The 22806-nt window shown below is 47.5% G+C and overlaps 1 protein-coding gene across 1 annotated transcript in view; it reads left to right on the top strand.

The window, feature by feature from the left end:
• Positions 1-22806, top strand: part of NEK9 (NIMA related kinase 9) — a 311507-nt gene that overhangs the window by 43563 nt on the left and 245138 nt on the right. The window contains exons 2-3 of the mRNA XM_069638052.1: positions 21596-21773; positions 22561-22616. Of these exons, the coding sequence (XP_069494153.1) occupies positions 21596-21773; positions 22561-22616 (234 nt within the window). The remainder of the gene's footprint in view (positions 1-21595; positions 21774-22560; positions 22617-22806) is intronic.

Below are 22806 nucleotides of genomic sequence, written 5' to 3' on the forward strand. Positions count from 1 at the left end.
CCCGGAGACCTGGTAATGTGCCCACAGATTGTTAAAAAAAAAAAAGCTTTACCAATGGGATTGGGCAACAACTTCTGATTTTAATTGCCACCTACGGCTCTTATGTTGAATATGCAATGTTTAGACATAACCAAAAACCTTACTTCCCTATATTATACAGGTACCGAGTGACAAAGTAAGGATATTGTTTATGCGATTCAGACTCACACTTTTTCCAACCTATGTACGTCCGAAAAATTGGAGGAAAAAAAACTGTGTGGTCAATGACATGCAGATTTTGTAAAAGTGATTCCGAATCTGAAACTTTAAAGCATTTGACTCTACACCGTGTTTTTTTTGCAGAGTCTAGACTTAAATACTTGGGGCCGTATGAGGACAAGGAAATGGCAAATTCTTCGGAGATGTTATGGTGCCAATGTATGTGGGGTGTAGAAAGTTCTTGTTGTTGGCTGTATTCCACTTTTTGCAAATTGTTGAAAATAACCTTGGTCCATGGGAAAGCTGCGATAACATGGAGTGTGCTGGCTTAGAAGACTAAAGTCGTGTTTTCATAAGCAACATGATGTGCAATAGGAATCAATGATGCTTTCTCTATTCTCTTGGGGTACAGTGTTGTGATCAGCGGAAGAACCCATTGATATGAAAGTGATGGTGCAGTGTAGTATAGCTGTGTACAGTACTGCCCAGTACCCTAGTCTTGTGTTCACCTTTAGACAGGAAGAGGGGTAGCTGACTCGTATATGGGAACTGAATTTGGTTTGTATAATGAAGTTGTTTTTCAAATTTGTGTCAGTGCGACAAGTAAAGCCGTGCCAGTCTATTTCATAAGAAGCTGTGACTACCTAGATGAATAGCATTTTTCAACGTTTTCTTGATGTTAAAACATAGAATTTATGGAATTGTAGTTTTATGTTAGTGGTTTTTATGTAGCTTAATTATTTTATGACTATGTAAAAAAAAGTTTGTTTTGTATGTGTGTTGTAAAGGTGCTTGCATCAAAAACAATACAATAAAAATAAAAATAAATTATTCCAAAATGCTCTTTTTAAAAGGCTATACTAAATAATAATTTAAAATTGCTTTTTGTAGACCCAGATTAGGGTGTGAACTTTTTGCTGATTGTCCCAGTTAAAGTGACTGGTTAAGTACATGCCTACGCAAGGGTGCTCCATATTGGTTGTGTCCGAAAGCTGTACAGTGAAGCAAGTCAATCTGCAAGTAATACGTTTTGACTCCTGCTCAGATCAATTACGTAAGGTTAGGGGTAAAGTATCCCATTTGGGTGGGTAGTTCGGCTGTTCTTAAACGGAAACTACATGTATCATAGCTAATCAAGAACACACCTCAAAGTCTGATGTGCACTGATGTTTTAGGGTCAACCCTCTCGCTTGAACACCAATACGTATGTGAGCCTAAAATCGCTAGTTATATAACAAAAAAGTGTCCAAATATTTCAGGACTTAAGTGTAGCTGGTCCTAGATTAAGGTTCTAGAGGGTAACCATCTATGGGACACTTGGCCTTAAAACACATAATGAAAATCCAAGCGTCCTCCACCTACACACACACTAACATGTCCACCTGTGGAATGGTGTCTCTCTTTGAGATTAGCAGAACACATTATTTAAAAATCTGTATTTCTCAATGTACACTTATTTAAGAAGAGCCAATGTATCTCTCGATTCATTCCAGTGAAGTGATGTTTATTAAAGATTTGTATTCTGCAGAAAGTGTGCTGGCAGAAATCTTCGTCTTTGTACTGTCTGTTTTTTGGTTGATGTATCATTAAAAAAATCTTTATCACTCGTCTGAGGTTTGTTGTGAGAAGTCTTGGAATTAGCTTTCCAGTGCTATGAATTGGAGGCACCATAAATGCTGCCGGTTAGCACCTGTTGTGGCGTGTCAGATGAAGGACACAGACACTTATAAGGCATTATTAGGTGAATATTTATCAAAGACAAGGATAATGCCCATCTTTCCACATTTCATTGGGGTATTCCCTACTTAAACTATTTAAGGCTCTTTTCAGTCATCTGTGAATGTCTTAAAGGATTCTGTCCAAACTAACCCTAACTGGCCCTACAACTATCTTAACAACTAAAGGCAGGAGAATGACTCCTTTCTCCTGGGTTCTTGCTTCCCTCAAGTTTGCTGTTCAAGAACTGATTTTCAAATAGTCTCTTGTGAGTTCTTTAATTAGTTCATATAGTTCTCTTAATGCTTTACTATTTTGTTCCTTCTCAACATGGGGTTTCCTTGATTCAGTACAAATATATTTTCCCTGGTCACTGGCTTCTGTTAGTTTGCTACTTTTACCTTAAACTCTCTTTCCAAAAGATCCTCTTCAGTTTTCCCTTGGTAAGGGTATCCAACCTTTCTGAGTTTCTCTCTTGAGGTTTATCTTTCTTCTATTTGATTCACAACCTTTATCTTGTATGCATCCTTTGTATATATTCCTGTATTCTTCTCTTCAGGTTTCCTCTTAAAGTTTCCCTCTCTTTGTCAGTGACCGTTTCTTTACTCTGACTGCGATGAATATGATTACTCTTATAACGATTATGCAGTTTTCAACCTTTAAGGATTATGCTCTCAATGTCTTGACTAAGAGGTGTAGGATATGAGACAAAAAGAGGAAAGAATGAACTGCACTCTCCGCGGTCAATTGAAAGACCATGGTCAAAGAAAAAATAGCATGGCTCACAACACAGTATGGGTCTGAAGGTATTTAATGTTACCAGAAAAACAAAATACGGCTGAAAAGCAGTGGCAAAAACGGAGGCAGGACACCCGTGAGCACGACCCGCACACACCGCGTTTCGCACTCAACTGAGTGCTTGATCACGTGAAGAGAAGGAGGACTGGAGCACCTTAATAGTTTGGCAAGTGCAGTCCTTTTGCTGTTTCAATGGAGCTCGATGGGTGCCTGGACAAATGGAAAGAGCGGCGGCCATGATGGAATGGAAAGGCAAAAATAGGCACTACTGTGAGCCAAGTGGCGCTACAGTAATTAAAGCACTATAAGCACGTATATGGCAAAAATAACCATGACGCATACTCTGTTGCACGCATTCCATGCCAGGCGGACCCACGGTTCCATATTGCCCCCAATGTAGTTTACAATATTAATAAAAGGTGGTAATTCATAATATAAAGACACAGTTGAATGAGTAATATAACAACCCACAATAAAAAAGCCCATCTATTAAATTAGATGGTAATATAGCAACCGTCTTACGGCCACACAAGAAAACATATGACAAATATCTGGATCATCATAAAATACAGGTATAGATTTCAAATACCAGTAAAATAAAATAAAGTGCATGTTCAGGCAGTTATAGCAGCAAATTAATGTGCACGAATGCGAGACCAAAGTGACAATAGCAATATATATATACAAGATGCAATTTGCAACATTCGGGCGAATGAAATAAAGGGCAAGTGCACGCAGTAGTAGCAGCATAATGGAGCGCAAGTGCGCAAAACCAAGGTTGCAATATAGAAATCTATAAAAGTGCATGATACGATCCACCAGGGGGCGCAGAGATGGTCTGACGCATCTCGGCACGTCTCCCCTCCAAGGTGCCGTTTTTGGGTCCTGAGCCCCCCCAGACACCCCCGGAGTGAGGAGCCGACACCACCCCCCCCCACACGAGTGCCCCGGGCGCCCCTGGCCCGAATTTGGGATCCCGAGGTGGAGCCGCGCCGGAGAACGAGGCCTCCGAGTTTCGAGGGACGGAAGCCCCTCCTCCCTGCGGCGCCGCGGCTCCGCGGAGATCTACTCCACCCCCGGGCGTGAGTGAGGCCTGCAGAGGGGGCGGACAACCCGGGCTGACGCCCCCCCCCCCCCGCCGTGAGCAATCTCGTGGAGTTCGGGTGTCCTCGGAGGCACCCCGCGGCGGATCCGGGAACGCGAGGCGGCCTCTCGAGAACACGACGGAGCTGTGGACCTGGACGTGGCCCAGGTGAGGACCGGAGCACGGCGGCCCCCAAGAGAGGGGGCGGATCTAGAGGAGCCCGGGTGGGGCGCATTGGAGTATATGGTGGGGGCCCACACCGGCCCATGCTGGCAACCCACGGTTTTCCACGAGGGGAGACCTTACTCTCAGGGGGTTAGGCAGTGCAGGCCCAATCCGGGCAACCCCCCTGGGACCCGACTGCGTCGCTAGAAGAGCCAGGAGCAAGACTGGGGAAAGCCAGCAACATAAACACAAGCCCCACAGGGGTCACGGGCGACGGGGCGCCCCCGAAAATCGCACTTCCCAGGCGGACAGACTTGCCGCGCAGGGCCCAATTGGGAGAGGTGGGCCCAGGCAGACTACGCCTTGCGTCCAGCCGCTGGTGAGCAGAGGGCCCTCGCAGCCTCGAAAGGAGCACAGCTGCACATTTTGGGGAAGGAAGAGGCGAGGAGAGAATACTTGGGAGGAAACAATAATACCTACGGGAGGAAACCAGTCCTAGGGCCCCGGGTGCTGGGTCTCCGTTTCCGGCGTCATAGCAGACGGAGGCCCTTGCCCCGGCGGCGCTGTCTCGGAGTGGTCCGGCGGGCCACGCCGACCCTGAATATCCGGGGGAACCCCCCGCGGAGCAGAGATGCTTGGGGAGAATCTATGAGCTGGAGAGCATCCCTTCAAAGGTTTCGACGCACGTCCCCTGATCCCCCGAGGACGCCTGAAATGTCGACCCAAACGCAGCAGGAGCCTGCTGATGCTAGCACGGTCACCAGAGGCATGGCAGCCCTATTGGAAGAAATTAAAGGCTTTAGGGCGGATATAGCTCTGAGAGTGGATACATTAGACAAAAAGGTGGACAATATTGATGACAGAGTCCAGGCCCTAGAGAACAACACATCCTCGAGCGACATCTTTGAGACACAATTCGACATGCGCCTGTCGGAGCTCGAGAGAAGAGAAGAAAAATGCTCATTAAAAATGGACGATCTGGAAAACAGGGAACGCCGCTGTAACCTACGTTTCCTAGGCCTACCGGAACATGAGGGGGAAACTCAAACAGACGTCATCAAGGCTGTCAATGCAGTAATAGGGGCACTTTTTGAAGGGGCCAATACTAGCGAACCCACCATTGACAGAGCCCATAGAGCAGGTGCACCCTCTGGAGGCCCCAGATCTGTCTTAGTACGCTTTTATTACTTCTCGGAAAAGAGCAGGATCTTGGAACTGGCTCGTAAGAAGGGCCCTGTGGAGTGGGAGGGGGCCCGGATTTCGGTGTATCAAGACCTGTCGGCCTTCACCCTTGCAAGACGTCGCCTCTGCTCCCCGCTGACAAAGATGCTTCAATCCAAGGGGGTCCGCTACAGATGGGGTTATCCTTTCTCCCTCTCCTTCGAACTCGAGGGCTACAAATACGTCCTGATCACTGAAGACGATATCCAAAGAGTGTCAGGTGAACTTTTGGACAATTCAAATACGGCAACGGGGGAACAGGAGCGCGAGCGATCACCAACCGGCCCTAGCAGGAACAAAGCTTCCAAGGAGAGGCGCAGAGTGCGAGGTCAGAGAAAGTATAGGAGAATGACCCCAGCTTCGCCGGGCCCTCCAAATAGCTGAAGCGAACATTTGGTGACAGATGACTAAACCGACAACTGCTAATGCGAGAGGAGGGTGATGTAGTTGTTTGTACTTTACATTGGTCCGGGGGGTGGGGGGGGCTCGGAATGTTGGTTATGACGAGTTATTGAGCCTGAGGAGGGGAGGCACTGGTGGCCTGGTCTGGCAAGAAGATGAAGCCACGGAACGACCAGGCGATTAGGGGGGAGGGGGGAGGGCGGGAAAAGGGGGAGTTACGTTGTTGGGGTTACAGTTACAGTGTGCCAAGTTCTTCGGGTAATCTCGCACCCCTGGGGCCGTTCAGAGTCATCAGTGGGTTGCGGAAGTACTGTGGGAGTAAAAACGCTTGCTATCCTAAATATGGAGCTAGGAGCCTTTACCTGCGCTTTAATGGATGATCCGCTCCAATTCTTGACAGTGGGGTCACTGAATGCTCGCGGACTTAACTCGCCCACAAAGAGGTCTCTAATTGTGAGGGAATTTGTGAGGCTGCGGCTTCACTTTCTTTTTGTGCAGGAGACGCATTGGGTTCGGGGAAAAGAGCCTAAGCTCAGGGCCAAACCTATAGCTCAGATGTACTCGGCCTCTGTTCAGTCCAAGAAGCGGGGAGTAGCTTTGTTGATCTCCCCTGGGGCCCACTTTGCGTTTAAAGCCTTAAAAGCAGACCCGGAGGGCCGCTATCTCTTGGTGAAAGGGGAGGTGAGGGGGCGCTTGTTCACACTGGTCTGCATATATGCTCCGAATGAAGCGCAGGACACCTTCTGGGAAGAGATGAGAGGGATAATAATGTCATTTTCGGAGATTTTCTGGTTGGGGGAGATTTCAACATGGTGCTTTGCCCCGAGAGAGATAGGAAATCTGATAAGCCCTGCCCCGATCTCCGTCACCACAAGAAGCTGGCGCTGGCCTTCCGGGAAGTGAACGGGGAATTAGGTTTAGCTGACACGTGCATCCTCGAAAAGGGCCGGAACCCAGACTATACATATTATTCAAAGACACATGCTGCCTTTTCTCGTATCGATTACATCTTGGCTGATGCCTCGCTGCAGGGAGAGGTCACTAGTTCAGGAGTGGAGATTGTCCCCTGGACCGACCACGACATGGTAAAGATTAAGATCGGCCTTCCCCCTGTCCCGGCAACCGGATCCCGGTGGAGGTGTAATGACCTGCTTCTGAAGGACAGGGAGATTCGCCAATCCCTCCTAACAGCCATTGAGGATTATTTCACTCTTAACGACAATGGGGAGGTTGGAACTATGGGAGTGTGGGAGGCATTTAAGGCAACTATTAGAGGCACTCTCATCGGTATTGGATCCGGGAGAAAGAAGGAGAGGGAACGGGAGGAGAGAGGGTTAAAGGACAAAATAGAGGCCATCCAACCGGGAGGGAAGTTAAGGTCACAGATGTTCCCCGGGCAGTGGGAGGAACTACAGGGCTTGCGAACCAGGCTGGCAGACCTCCAGGTGGGCCAAACGGAGAAGAAGCTCTCATTTTTGAAGCAGAGGTATATGGAGAGGGGGGAAAAGGCAGATCAAATCTTGGCTTGGAGACTTCGAGTACCTTAGAAACAGCAGGAGGGTGAACTCAATTCGCACCCCGGAAGGGGACTCGACCGCGAGAGATACCAAGATAGCTGAACAATTCAGGCTATACTATGAAAAACTGTATCGCTCGGAATACACAGGGGATGGGAACGACGTGGATAACTTCCTGGACTCCCTCCCCGTTCCGGGACTTCTCCCGGACAAAACGGATTCTCTCGAGGGTCCCATCTCCCCGGAAGAAGTAATAGATACTATATCCTCCTTGAAGAGTGACACAGCCCCGGGAGACGATGGTTTCACAGTCAAATTTTATAAGACATATAGGTCCACGCTTGCCCCATTCATGGCTAAGATGTTCAATGCGGCACTCGACCAAGGTTCCCTACCTCCCACGATGATGTCAGCCTTGATTGTTGTCCTGCCTAAAGAGGGCAAGGATCCCTCATATTGCCAATCATATCGCCCCATATCCCTCCTAAATACCGATGTGAAAATATTAGCCAAGCTCCTAGCGAATAGACTGTCCAAACTGCTCCCCACCCTAGTGCATGGAGATCAAGTGGGCTTCATCCCGGGCCGCCAGGGGTCGGACAATATAAGAAAAACCCTCGACCTCATGCATGAGGCATCTCGACAGGGAGTGGAAGGGTACCTCCTCTCACTAGACTCAGAGAAGGCCTTCGACCGCGTCGAATGGCCTTACATGGGCAGGGTACTCCGAAAGATGGGGCTGGGTGACAAATTCTGTGGGTGGATCGCAGCGCTCTACAATGGCCCCTCGGCGAGAGTGCTGGTCAATGGGGGCACCTCGGAGCCCTTCTCCCTCTCTAGGGGCACTCGGCAAGGATGTCCCCTGTCGCCCCTACTGTATGCTCTGGCAATGGAGCCTCTAGCCATAGCGGTTAGGAATGACCCGGAAATTACGGGAATACACTGCGGCGGGTGCGAGTTCAAGCTCTCCCTCTTCGCAGACGACATCTTGGGCTACCTAACCAACATCCAAGATTCCTTACCCCGGCTGTTCGATCTTGTACACCGCTTCGGCTCCTTCTCTGGACTGAAGATAAATACGTCCAAATCAAGTATCATGCCCATGGGTTTGGGGGATCAGGACATCGGAAATAACACCGACATGCTTGGGGTCAGAATTGAACGGGTATCTACCAGGTACCTCGGCACCACCATCCCCAGGGATCTATCCCAACTATACCAGAGCAATTTCCCGGAGATCCTCACTCAAATCAGTAAAGACCTCAGGCGTTGGGCACCCCTCACGCTTTCCTGGCTTGGGCGCATGGTCTCAGTGAAGATGAATATCTTGCCCCGCCTCCTCTATCTATTCGCAGCGCTTCCCACTGTGATACCCGAGTCCTTTTTCGAGGTGCTTCAATCCCGAGTTCTTGCGTTCATCTGGAACGGTAAGAGGCCAAGGGTCAAGACCTCCACCCTGACCCTCCCGAAGTCCCATGGAGGTTTCGGCCTCCCTGACTTCCGGCTTTATTACAAAGCAGCCCATGTTGATGATGTTGGAGCATATGCGGGACGATATGGGTACTTACTGGACATATCTTGAAGACGTGCACACCCACCCGAAAAAAGTTAGAGACCTTTTATGGGCCCCTCCAAGGGGTCTCCCCTCCCAGATAAGAACGCACCCCACCCTGGCAGTCCTGTGGGCACTATGGAAGCCCAATAAGGCTAATAAACTAGTGTCATCTTGGCCCTCCCCGCTGTCCTCGCTCTGGGGCCCTCCCATAGATCTGGGCTCTAGGGGTTTCCAAGACACTCAGGCCTGGTCAGATATGGGGCTGGAGAGGGTCTCCCAACTCCTGCGGGAAGAGGGCTTTATAGAGTGTGATAGCTTGAGAGGGGCTTTGGCAGATAGACCCCCCACGGTCTTTGAATACCTGCGGTTGAAGGGAATCTTGACACACCCTAGGTGGACTGAACAGCTTAGACGCCCCTCACGCCATTTGAAACCATACTGGCCAAAAGTATAACGCGGAAGGGCTCGTTATCCAAGTTTTACGGAGTTCTGATAACCGCAGACCTAGAGGGTAGACAGCCCTTCAAACGCATATGGGAAGAAAGGCTGGGCATGCCACTAGATGACCACACATGGAGGGCTGTATTCAAATGTATTTTCTCGGGTTCCCTGTACACCGCTGCCATGGAACATAGTTTCAAGATCCTTCACTCGTGGCATCGTCCCCCGGCCTTATTGTCCAAGATGTTTCGGGAAGTGTCCCCCTTTTGTCCAAGGGGCTGCCACCAACGGGGAACCTGGTTTCACATGTGGTGGGGTTGTCAGGCCATACAGGTTTATTGGTCGGAACTGCTCAGCTGGATTAAAGACATTGAGGGGTTCAGCCCGTCTCTCCACCCACTAGAGGTTCTGCTGGGCGTTCCCATGCCAGAGACTGAAGCTAATGTGTATCCCAAGGTCATCGGTGCCATGCTGCGAGCAGGGAGATTGGCGCTTGCCCAAAAGTGGAAGAGCGCCCTGGCTCCCTCTAAAGAGGAATGGCTCTGTAAACTCAGGATGATCTTCATATATGAAAAACTTACCGCTATAGCAAATGATACCATGACTGATTTTGTACAAGAATGGACTACAGTTCTCCTGCATGATGATTGTGTTTCCATGAGGCTGTAAAATGCATACTGAGCTAGGTTGTAACGGCATACCTTATTACACCCCCCATAAACCCAAGGTGTCAACTGATTAATGGTCCATCTGTCGGGCCCCGCTGTCTCAAGGGACATTAACTATAATTATGTGATAAGCAAGTGTTCTCCCCTAAGCTTGGATAGTTTTGCAACACCCCAAGACTTGGCAGGTTAAATGTTGGGGGGGGGGGGGGCTAGGGGGAAGGGAGTTAATGTAAAAAAAAGAAAAACAGAAAATGTTACTGACAACATGTTTCACCTTGATGTTTTTGCCAGTTGGGCCAGCATTCTTGCTCAGCCACATTTGAGTATTGTCAATAAAAACGATTTGAAAAAAAAAAAAAAGTGCATGATACAACATTCTGGCCCCATTAAAAGATGAAATAAAGTGCAAGTGCATAGCAGCATAATAATGTGCAAATATGCCGGGCCATGATAACAGAATCAATAATAGCAAAAATTGCGAAGTATCAGCATCATTAAAAGAAGGTATAGCAGCCTCAAAATGTGCAAACTTGCAAGAGCCAGAATGGCGGCATTTGACATATATAAAATGACACGGTCCACAGCTAGCCAAAGAAGAGGAGATGATATGAAAGATACCAGTAGTCATAGATAAAACATGGGCTAGGAAAGTACGGAATAACTAATATTGACAGAAAGTAGGAACAGTTATTAATACTAATGACAGCTGTTAAACTACATGAAAAAGAAGGTGGAGCTGCAAGAATAGGAAAAGCAAAAGGACGACAAAATAATAAATACAAAAAATAAACAAAAACAATAGAGCTCGAGTCCCATCCAATCGTACTGCAGCAGATAAAAAAGTTAGACAGACAAAAGTCTGAAAAATAAAAACACTGATGAAGTAAGGTGTAAAGTAGTACAGACAGACCAAGGATACAATATATTGAGAGAAGATGCCAACGGAAAACACCTGAACCAAAAGAAAATCAAGATGCATCAACAAGAAAAAGAACATCACAGAAATTAACCATATCAACCAGACTTAAGTCCCCAAAAACATATAAAGCTCCTCATCAAGATTATGTCCATTGGGAAACTTGGTATCGAAGTCCAGAATAAAACGTGTTTCCAATTGTCCTAATTTTAAAACACGGTCTCCACCCCTGGGATGAATGGGAATGTGCGCCACTGCAAAGAATGTAAGCAAATTTGAGTCGTTCTCATGTTCCTGCCGAAAGTGTTTAGCCATGGGGTACGCGGGATCTAGATTTTTAATATCCCTGAGATGCTGGGGAATCCTGAGTTTGAGCTTGCAGGTAGTGCTCCCAATGTACCACTTCATGCAGGGACACGAGAGGACATAGACAACAAAAGTAGTGTCACAATTGATGGAATAATTAATGATTTGGTTACATTTAGTGACCGGATGCAAAAAAGATTTGCAGGGAGTGGCATGGGCACATGCTTTGCATTTAGTACATTTCTTAAAGCCAATGGGAGAGACCGCCAGCCAATTGGAAAGGGAAGGACTTTTATCAATAGGTGACACAAAGCTGGAAACTAGCTTGTCTCTGAGCGATGGTACTCTTTTATACGTGATGGTGGGACGTTTGGAAAGTAAGGGGCATAGATCTTTGTCCAACATCAAAACACGCCAAAGTCGTTCAATGATTCTGCGGACATTGTGGAAGGCATTATCAAAAGAGACAATGAGTCTAGGTTCATCATCTGTTAAGGTCTTTTGCGATTTGGTACCATACAATAGTTTATCCCTACAGAGTCCTCGAGCTTTAGTATAGGCCATTTCGATGTTTCTTTTGGTATAGCCTTGTTGCAAGAAATCAGTAGCCGCTCGAGCACAGTGATGGTCAAACGATGCCAAGTCAGTGCAATTCCTGCGCTAGCGGATAAATTCACCATACGGAATGCTCTTTTACATGACACAGGATGACAGCTAGTGGCATGCAGAGATAAGCCAGTATTGGAGGGTTTTTTATGCAGAACTGTGTGAAAGCCAGATATATCTAGGGTTACCACCACATCAAGGTAAATCACCTTGGTGGTGCTGTGGCATTCTGTGAAACTTAAATTCACCACATTAGTATTGATACTTCTCACAAACATTTGCCAGTCAATTTCGCTACTCTTCCAAATTACAAATACATAATCGATGTAGCGCCACCAGGCAACAATTTGGGTAGGAAAACTGGACGCAAGTAAATCACATAAGGATGTAGCCTCCCACCATCCCATCGTAAGATGGCATACGATAGGGCAAAAGTACTGCCCATAGCAGTTCCCCTGACTTGCCGGTAAAATGCACCATCAAACAGAAAAACATTATTGGTGAGGCAAAAGAACAACATCTCCAAAATCATAGAGCTGTGACCATGATAATTCAATGAACGTGTCTCCATAAAGAATTGACAAGCTCACATTCCCACTTGATCAATGGATCTATACAGGGATACAACATCGAGGGTAGCCAAAAGAAGACCCTCTTCCCAGGGAGTGTCAGTAATGTGTTGCAAGAAATCCCTCGTGTCCTGCAAATAAGAAGGCAAAGCGGAAACAAAAGGAAACAAAGTCTCATCAATTAATTGGGCCAAGTGCTCAAGAAGGGAACCACATAGTGTGACAATGGGTCTCCCGGGTGGGTGGGTAAGAGATTGTGTCTTTGGTAAGAAATAAATGGTAGGAACGGTGTGGCAAGAGGGAACAAGGAATTTAACTAGATCCTCTTCTAAGAGTCCATTGTCAGCCCACTTGATACAGAGATTATTAAGTTCCGACTGGATATCAGGAAAAGGATTTTTTGCTAGTTTGGTATAGCACAGTCGGTCCCTGGGTTGGCGGTTGGCCTCAGAGACATAGTGGACTCTGTCATGGATCACTATATTCGACCCCTTGTCAGCCTGCTTAATGACAATATTAGGCAGATTTTGTAGTTCGCCTATAGCCTTAAGATGTAAGGCAGTAAGATTATATTTGACTGTCAGTGCTTGTCCGTAATTTTCTTAAATCACTGACGCATAAATCATAGAAGGCTTCCAAGCAACCACCCACGGGGAATTAAGGATTGAATTTAGATTTATTCTTAAGCCTAGTATGTGTATCCCAGTTGGGGTCAATGTCAAAATCTGTAAAATCAACATTGGTGGAATCAAACTGGGTGTCTTCAAGGCTAGCCAAATCCATGAGCAATGGAATGTCCGAAATGTGAAGGTCGGTGCGACCAGTCCGAGGTACAGAGGGCTTGATGACCATGGGATTAATACTGAAGAATTTCTTAAGTTTGATCTTACGAAAGAATTTGTCATAGTCTAAACGCGCTTGGACATAATGGGGCAAAAGTTGAGACCAAGTGAAAGGACCGAGGTTTGAGGCTTAGTAAGTATGTGAGAGGACAGATTAATAATTTAGCATAGCTTCATAGTATCGGTGGTTATTTTTTGGCTCCAGAGCGCATTGATCTGCTCTCCTGATTTACGCCTGAGCCATTTCCCACGCCGGCCTCAGCAAGTCCTTTTCGTGCTTTCTGTCCTCTTCCTCTGCCTCTTGGCTTGCTTTGACCTCTGCCACGTTTTTGATTTTTCCCGTCTTGGCAGAGTAAACGCATCTCGTCTAAAATAATTAAGCTTGACCGCTGGCTCCTCATTTTCAGAAGCTGAAACATCCGATTCAGATGAGATAGTGCCAAGATCACCAGATACAGCGGCTACAGGTTTGATGACAGGATTTTTCCGTAAAGAATCAAAGCGTTTGCAAAGGTGTATATCCTTCCGGTCTCATAATCGAGTTTGTCCCTTATGAACTTGCGATGTTTACGCTGTTTGATATCTTCTTCATATATGGTCAAAGCCTCATTGATTTTTGTGTGCAATTGCTTGCCCTCCTCTAAGCTGGGAAGCTTATTGAGTTCAGTTTCCTTCTTATCCAGTTCTTCGAGGGCCATGACTCGGATCGGATTTGGCATATTTTACTAGGATGCTAAGAAAATGGGCATAACAGCCCTTACTGGCTTCCCCCCATTCTTGAAGCATGAGAGGATCTTGGTCCTCAAAGGAGGGCATTGTCATAATGCGCAATCCTCGAGGTACACGTCCAATGTCCAAATAATTCTGCAGTGAGTGTTCCTCCCACCATTTTGAGATCTCTTTCTTGTGCAGCTTCTCGATATCTTTGATTAAGGTAATTTCCATACTACAGTTCAAATTAGTCTTTTTTGCTCCAATAGTGGGCAAAGAGGTAGGCATCTCCTGCTGTTCACTAAACAGATCATTGGCCTGAATGAGTCGAGCTGCTGCCCAGGCGTCCTGCATGTTAAGCCACTGCAGACCAAGCCGTATAGAATATGTATAAAAACCAAAAATAGGAATAAAGACCTAGATTGTGTGAGCTAACATGTGCTAGATTCAGAGTCAAAACCGCAGCATGCCAGACTATTACCCAAAGGCAATATAGGGTGGCAACAAAGAAGGCTGGTGTGGAGTAGAAAGAAGTACAATGCCATTCAAGTGAGAGACAAGGGAGAAAGACAAGCACATGAGGAAGACACCTACCGGACGGCTAGGCTGCGTGTCCTCCGGCACGTTTCTCCCGTGCCAACAGACGGGGCTCCTCGGGCTCGCCTCCCTTGCGGGTACAACTTGGGTCCAATCAACAGAATAATCTGTCACCAGCGGCAGCGGATCTGCTAAAAAAAACGCCCTTGAGCAGAAGAGCGCCACAGTTACAGAAACGGTGCTGGTTCAACACGGTGCGTGCCGTGTAGAAAAATATTGAGACAAAAAGAGGAAAGAATGAACCGTACTCTCCGCGGTCAATTGAAAGACCATGGTCAAAGAAAGAATAGCACGGCTCACAACACAGTATGGGTCTGAAGGTATTTAATGTTACCAGAAAAACAAAAGTACAAAATACGGCTGAAAAGCAGTGGCAAAAACGGAGGCAGGACACCCGTGAGCACGACCCGCACACAACGCGTTTTGCACTCAACTGAGTGCTTGATCATGTGAAGAGAAAGAGGACTGGAGCACCTTAATAGTTTGGCAAGTGCAGTCCTTTTGCTGTTTCAATGGAGCTCGATGGGTGCCTGGACAAATAGAAAGAGCGGCGGCCATGATGGAATGGAAAGGCAAAAATAGGCAGTACTGTGAGCCAAGTGGCGCTACAGTAATTAAAGCACTATAAGCACGTATATGGCAAAAATAACCATGACGCATACTCTGTTGCACGCATTCCGTGCCAGGTGGACCCACGGTTCATATTGCCCCCAATGTAGTTTACAATATTAATAAAAGGTGGTAATTCATAATATAAAGACACAGTTGAATGAGTAATGTAACCACCCACAATAAAGCCCATCTATTAACCCTTTAAGTGCAATGGGTATTTCCCCCAATGCCAGGGCCTTTTTTGGTGATTTCGGTATGTGGCCATTCAATGGCTTGTAACTTTTTTGTTACATGAGATATCTCGGCCAAATTTGGCTCCTTTTTTTCCCACATGTAGGCGGTCGTAACGCCACCCAGGAATCCTAGGTTGCTGTAGGGGGGTGAGAGAAAATAAGCAAAAAGGGCGAAAGGTTTGGGTTTTTTCAAAAAATGCCAATAAAATGATGTACAAAGAAGCCTGTGGTTTTTTCCTTGTAAGAGCTAGGAACAAATGGTTTGCTGTGCTGAGTTCCCCAATTACCTGGCTTTCAAGAACAGGTTGAGTGGAAATGGAAAAAAATTATTTTGATGTGGTTATCAACCGTTTTGTGAAAGGTAGGCGATTTTGGCCATTTTTGCCAATTGGACATGCATGGACGGAATGGAAGAAAAGGGCACGAAAGCTGATTGGAGGACAGAAAGGCATATATTTCTGAAAAGTAGACAAAATTCTAAGTTTAGGAAGGGGTGATTTGCGTAGGTCAGGCAACAACTAGGTAGGGGAAACTGCCATCGATCAGGGGAAAAGCGGGAAAATGACCGCAAAAAAAGTTGTGTTGGACATGGTTGGCTTGGTATGGCAATGGCTTCTATGAATTTTGAGAAAAGCAATGCTCTGCTACATTCCCCCGAATCTTGCAGTTAGGAGAGCACACATTTTTTATAGTGTTTTACAAAACGAGCAATACCACAAGCCAAACACTGAGCCATGGTACACAGGAGGTTTACGCTCACGGCCTGACCAGACGCACTTAGCATGTGTAAATCGGGAAAACCAATGTGGTGAGGAACGGCAAGCATACATTTTTTGAAAGAGCACAGGCAGACCCTTTCAAGGGTAGGTGACTTGTGCAGGTTACAAAAGTGTATGGTGGCTAAAGCAGCGACTAAATGTAGGTCACATTTGGGAAATGAAAGGGTTGTGAGACAAAGGGCACCAGCAAATGGGTCAAAACGTTATGAAAACCACACAAACACAACACATGGCCTACCGTCCCGCGTTCCCACAGGGGTCCCGATGAAAACGGTACCTCACATGTGTGGGTGCACCTACCTGGCTGCCAAGGGGAAAGCCTAAAACACAAGTAACCCCAAGTCTGTTTTCAGAGCGGAATCGCAGACATTCTGCCGACTGGCACAACATACAGATATGGGCCTCGGGTGTCCAAGCCACCAAGGAAAACAGGGAACCCCATGCATTTCCGAAAAGAGGACATCCGTGGGAATACACAGAGGTATGATTTGCGCACATTGCCCCAGAATTTATTACCCAGACAACCCCGCAAAAGTCTGAAATGTTGGGGGAAAAAAACACATTTTCTGCACATTTCGCTCGGCGCACCCATCGAAACACGCCCCCAACAACACATGGCCTACCGTCCCGCCTTCCCACAGGTGTCCCGATGAAAACGGTACCTCACATGTGTGGGTGCACCTACCTGGGCGCGAAGGAATAAGGCTAAACCACTGCTATCCCCCCCCAAAGGGTTTGGGGAGCCAACCTACAGATTTAGGCCTGGGGTGTTGCAGCCACCGGGGAAAACAGGGAACCCCATGCATTTCCGAAAAGAGGACACCCGTGGGAATCCACAGAGGTATGATATGCCCAATTCGCACCAGAATTTATTACCCAGACACCCCCGCAAAGTCTGAAATGTGGGGGAAAAACGCATTTTCCGCACATTTTGCTCAGCTCACCCATTGAAAAACGCCCCCACAACACATGGCCTACCGTCCTGCGTTCCCACATGTGTCCCAATGAAAACGGTACCTCACATATGTGGGTGCACCTACCTGGCCGCCAAGGGGAAAGCCTAAAACACAAGTAACCCCAAGTCTGTTTTCTGACCGGAATTTGAGACGCTCCGCCGACCGGCACAACATACAGATATGGGACTCGGGTGTCCAAGCCACCGGGTAAAACAGGGAACCCCATGCATTTCCGATAAGAGGACACCCGTGGGAATCCGCAGAGGTATGATATGCCCAAATCGCCCCAGAATTTATTACACCCCCGCAAAGTCCGAAATGTGGGGGAAAAAACGCATTTTCTGCACATTTCGCTTGGCTCACCCATCGAAACACGTCCCCAACAACACTTGGCCTACTGTCCCGATTTCCCACAGGTGTCCCGATGAAAACGGTACCTCACATGTGTGGGTGCACCTACCGGGGGTGCAAAAGGAAAAGGGCAACCCACTGATAACCCTAAGCCTTTCGCCACTACCCATTTTGTTCATGTGGGCAACCTACAGATTTGGGCCTAGGGTGTCGAAGCCAGCAAGGAAAACTGGGAACCCCATGCATTTTCCAAAAGAGGACACCCGTGGGAACCCATACATGGCCAAATTGGAGGGGCGGCCCATCTCATGTAGCCCTCCCCAGGGGCAGATAATGGGGGGGGGGGAGGCTGTCCTGCACTCCTCCCTGGGCTCAGGCGCCCATTCCTAGGAGCAGATATCTGGTCCCAGGGAGGGCTGCATGACATGGCACCCACTCCATTGCGGCTGGGGGCGAGAGGGTCAATGCCCCATCCCATTAGAAACTTCCCAGACCCTTTGGGGTGCCCCACAGCCCCCCTGAAAAGCGTTCCACCATTTTCCATTTTTTCTTTGTTTACGAAACTTGCCCTGGTGCAGAGGGGCACATTGGTGTGCCAATCTGGCCACGGGGTGCCCAAACCTTACTGCCCCACCCACTGGGGGCACTCTCCTCACCCACACCGAACGTAGGGGGGGGCACATCATGCAGCCCTTCCTAGGAGGCTCAGGGAGGGCAGCATGAGGTGTCCCCCCCCCAGCCATTTGGGGTGGGGGGTGAGAGGGCCACCGCAAAAGGGGGGGCAGGACCCGCAATAGATGGGGCAGTAGGATTTGGGCACCCTGGGGGCAGATTGCCACACTAATGTGGCCATCTGCACCAAGCGAAGTTGGGTAAACAAAAAAAATAATACCAATTCATAGGCTGCTTTTTAGGGGGGCTGAGGGGCACCCTAAATTGGCAGCGAATGATGTACTGCAACGGGGGGTGGCGCTCACCCTCCCAACCCCAAATGGAGGGCCCCACCTCATGCAACCCTCCCTGGGGGCAGATGGGGGGGGGCCCACCTCATGCATCCCTCCCTGGGGTCAGATGCCCCTTCCTAGGAGCAGATATCTGCCCCCAGGGAGGGTTACAACGGGTGCCCCCTTTCTACTTCGGTTGGGGGGACATCCCCCCCCCCCTTTCATTCAGTAAAAAATCCATGGTGGCCACACAAGAAAACATATGACCAATATCTGGATCATCATAAAATACAGGTATAGATTTCAAATACCAGTAAAATAAGATAAAGTGTATGTTCAGGCAGTTATAGCAGCAAATTAATGTGCACGAATGCGAGACCAAAGACAATAGCAATATATCTACAAGATGCAATTTGCAACATTCGGGCGAATGAAATAAAGTGCAAGTGCACGTAGTAGTAGCAGCATTTATTTTATATAGCGCCTTAATCCAAGGCACTTTACAGTTAACAACAAAAACACATTAACATGGAACAGTAAACAGTAGAAGCAATAACAGTATACATGAATCAAACCAGAAAATCAGCATGTGGAACAATTTGCATATGAGAAAGGAGAGGAGTGGGGGTGGGGAAGGAAGGAAGGAAGGAGAGAGTAGTGAGTAAAGTGAGTAGTAGGAAGAAAGGAGATTTTAGGAGAGAAGGGGAAAGATGAAGAGAACAAAGTGTACTAGAAGGAGGGAGAGAAGGGTGAGAGGGGGAAAGGTGTCGGAGGGGAATGAAGGAGGGATTTCAATGAGGAGCGGAAGGAGGAATAGGTGGGGGAGGAACGGATAGCAAAAGGTAGGGAGTTCCAGGGCAAGTAGCTGAAAAGAGCGAAATGAGAAGAGGCACAAGGGGGTGGGGGAACTGAAAGTAAGAAGAGATCAGTAGAACGTTGGGAGCGAGGGGGTGTTAGAATGAGAGGAGAGGAGAGGTGAGGAGTAAGGTCATGAAGAGATTTAAAGACGAGACAAAGGAAGTGAAATTTAAGTTGGGTGTGGAAAGGAAGCCATCCTAGATGAGAAAGTGAGTTGGAAATGGAGTCGTGAGGAGAGAGAAGACAGAGGGTGCGGATGGCAAAGTGGTAAAGGGATTTGAGGGGGGCAAGATGGGAAGCGGGGAGACCGAAGAAGAGAGAAGAACATTAGAAAAGGCTTTTATATGTGAAAGTTTGTATGTTCGGTGTTGGCGCCAGCCCCACAACAGTTGGTGGACTGAAATCTTGGCCCAAGGTCAGCATAACAGTCTGGGGTGTTCTGGCAATGGTGAAATATGACCAATCCACCCCTCCCCCCATGCGTCCAGCACAGGGGTGCAGCTGGGTCTGGCCCTGTGCCATCAGTATAGGCGATTTTTCAAAAATAGGAAGTTAGGACGCAATATAACATACACAAGGCTATAACAGACCCCCACGTGCATGTCCACTCCAGACCCAGGCAACACCAGGGTGGGTACTCCTAGTTGTTCCATAACCATTCTGTGTCCCTTGTCTTCTTTTCACTGTTATATTCCCATTATCTTGACTGTGACACAAGTATGGGTACTCTTATAATGATTCTCTTTCACCCCTCTTGTTCTCCAGGTTATATTTTGGTCACATTGACGGGGACGAGTATTAATACTCGTATGATGATTCTCATTCACTTCTCTTTTCCTCACTGTTCTATTTTTGTTTACCTGACTGGGACGAGTTTGAGCACTTTTATGATGATTCTCATTCACCTAACCGGGTCTCCTGTTTTCCCTGTTACTTGACCCTGTCGGGGATAACATCACAGGGATTTTGTTTCGCTCAGCATGGGCTCCCTGCTTTGGTTGTTCGATTCCTTTTCCTTGCTCTGTGTCTCCTACTCTGAGTCTTCCTCTTGAATTGCGTTTCGGTATCCCCTGTACCGGCATGTTATGCGGGTCAAGTCACGTCATGGTCTCCGTGTGGTTACAAGGGTCACTGGCCCACCACAGGTTCTCTGTGGTTACACCAACACTGGCTGCTTCTTTCTCCAGCTAACAGGACGCTGCATATCTCAGACCCTCAGACTTTGGTTTGGCAGTTGTTTTGGATTTCACAGGAGTCTCAGACTCTCCAGTCTCCTCCCCCTTCTGAGGTTAAGTAGCTGTGGGTCTTCCCCAGCGTATTTCCACCTTTCTCGCCTCTGGCCTGTTGGAGCCTTTCTTGTCTTGTATTCATCATCATCGTCTCAGTTAAATACATCTTTTCATTTAAAGAATTTTAAAGGGATATTCACATTTTCTTGACAGTAATAAGATCTACATACTTGTTCTTTCTTCGTACAAGTCCTTGGGGTATGGCAGAAGAGGTAATGTTAGTAGGATCTTTAGGGAGTTCCGAACGGGAGACTTTGTCCCCACAGGGGGGGTGAGGGTCTCTCCCGGTGAGGACCCGCTTTCCTCTACCCCTTGAGAGGGTGTTACGGAGTGGGATCACCTCACTAGCCTATTGGTGGGGGTGTCCACCTTGGGGAGAAGGGACGAATTCCTGTGATTTGTCACATACCTTTCCCCTTAATTCAGTGGCTTCCCCTTCTCCATGGATCGGAAAGGAGTTTAGGAAGCCCACATTCCCTTGTTCTTACTCCTTTCGGTGTTCAACTGTGAAGCAAAATGGTTGTAAATCCAAAAACCACTGCATTATTCTGGCGTTGGTATCCTTCCTTAGGCTCATCCATGTTAAGGGAGAGATCAGTAATTGGCCTACATTTCCTTGGTGAGAAGGGACGAATTGCTGTGATTCATCACACTGTTTACATCCTGCAGAGTGGATACGTTGTCCGAGGCCTTTTTTTGGCTGACGCAAATGTCTTCCAATACTTAAGACCAACTCTGTTCTGATTTATCAAACATTCATCAGTCGGATCCTGTCTTGGTGCGCTTTCATGTAGCTGTTTTAGTGTGTTTCCAGAAATGCAGTGACACTTTGAATAGAAAGTCAAACTAATAAGCAAACGGGAGTTCACTGACATTCCCTTGTCACGAAGTGTGCCATTCCGCTAGTGCACCATTGAGGGGTACCTCCTGCTTGTGCCATTGATTGGAGATTTGCACCCCCTACAGTACTGAGCCATCTACATCCATGACCTACATCCCTAGCATGCTGGTGCTTAACACCAGGCGTAAATAAAATTCCAAGTTGCAAGCTACTAGCCAGGCATAAAGTCGATTGCCGCCTCTAATTCTCCACAGCACACCATTTCTTACTTGCCAAGAGTCAATTATCACCCGTCAGTGGCTACTGTTGAGTGCAAATTACTCATGCACCCACCCCCTCTTACACACACATGCCGCCCCACCTCCACACTCTTACATCCTTGCTCTGCTGCCGCTGACGTATTGCTGCACTGTGTTTCAGGATGATTCCTTGGTGGTGTGGAAAGAGGTCTGCCTCACAAGGCTCTCGGAGAAGGAGCGTCGCGATGCCTTGAATGAGATTGTCATATTGGCTCTGCTGCAGCACGAGAACATTGTTGCCTACTACAACCACTTCATGGACAATAGCACGCTGCTGATCGAATTGGAGTACTGCAATGGTGAGCAGCTCAATTATAATAGTGAGCAGTGGTGGGGTTTACTCTGAAATACGGCAAAGGGACCGGCGTGGAGGAGTGAGGTGATCACTGTAATATGGCAAGAGGTGCTGCTATGATACTTCCAATACTATAACAGTCAGGGGATGCTTGGTGGCATGGAATATAGTAACAGGTGGTACAGCTTAATCTGGTCACTGGGATACTGCACCGAGGAGCACTGGCTGTGTAAAATGTTGAATATTACAGTAACGTTTGACCTCCTGTGAGAATGTGTTTGTAACGGAAGCCCTCCTCTATTGAGCGGCACTCTCCTTGGTCAGAGGGAGGTTGTGTTTGGATTTTCTGCCACAGAGAGGGCGATCTCCTGTGGCAGAGAGGCAGACAAGGAGTTAGATTGCGCCCCATGTCAATGACTGGGCCATCTCCTGTGGCATGGAGGGGAGGTGTTCTGTCCATGTGAGGGTTGCACCATGCTGGGAGGGATGCTAGGATTATCTCCTGTCTTGGCGCAAAGGCAGCCTCTTGTGACGGGCACTTTCTTGCCTCAAAAGATGTATTATGTAGTGTGAAGAGTTTTCACACATTGGGAAACATTCTATAAAGTGCTGACCCATTAGCTCCAGTAAATCTCTATTTAAAAAAACCCTTCTACTCTGGAAACTCAGACTGCTGTTGGTTTGAGAGTGCTGGACATGCGGAAGTCAATGGAATGCTGTGATGCTGCTGGCAAAGGCGGCAAGTACGATGATGCTCTTTTTAATCGCTGTGCTTTTGTTGTATATTACAGGTGGCAATCTGTTTGACAAGATTGTTCGACAGAAGGACGTTCTGTTTGATGAAGAGGTAATGAGAATTGAAGCAGAATAGAGGGAATTTGTTGGTATGCTCACACCTAGATGTGGTCCAGACGTTTGCGTTGAAGCATCGCAGCACCATCTAATAATATCCCCATTATTTGTGTTTCTGCTCTGTTTTGCTGCAATGTCTACACCCCCACAACCCCTTTTTGTGCAGTTTCTTGGATTTTCATGAA

This window comes from Ambystoma mexicanum, chromosome 14, assembly GCF_040938575.1.
Source record: "Ambystoma mexicanum isolate Mex_15411 chromosome 14, UKY_AmexF1_1, whole genome shotgun sequence".
Classification (NCBI taxonomy): Eukaryota; Metazoa; Chordata; class Amphibia; order Caudata; family Ambystomatidae; genus Ambystoma; species Ambystoma mexicanum.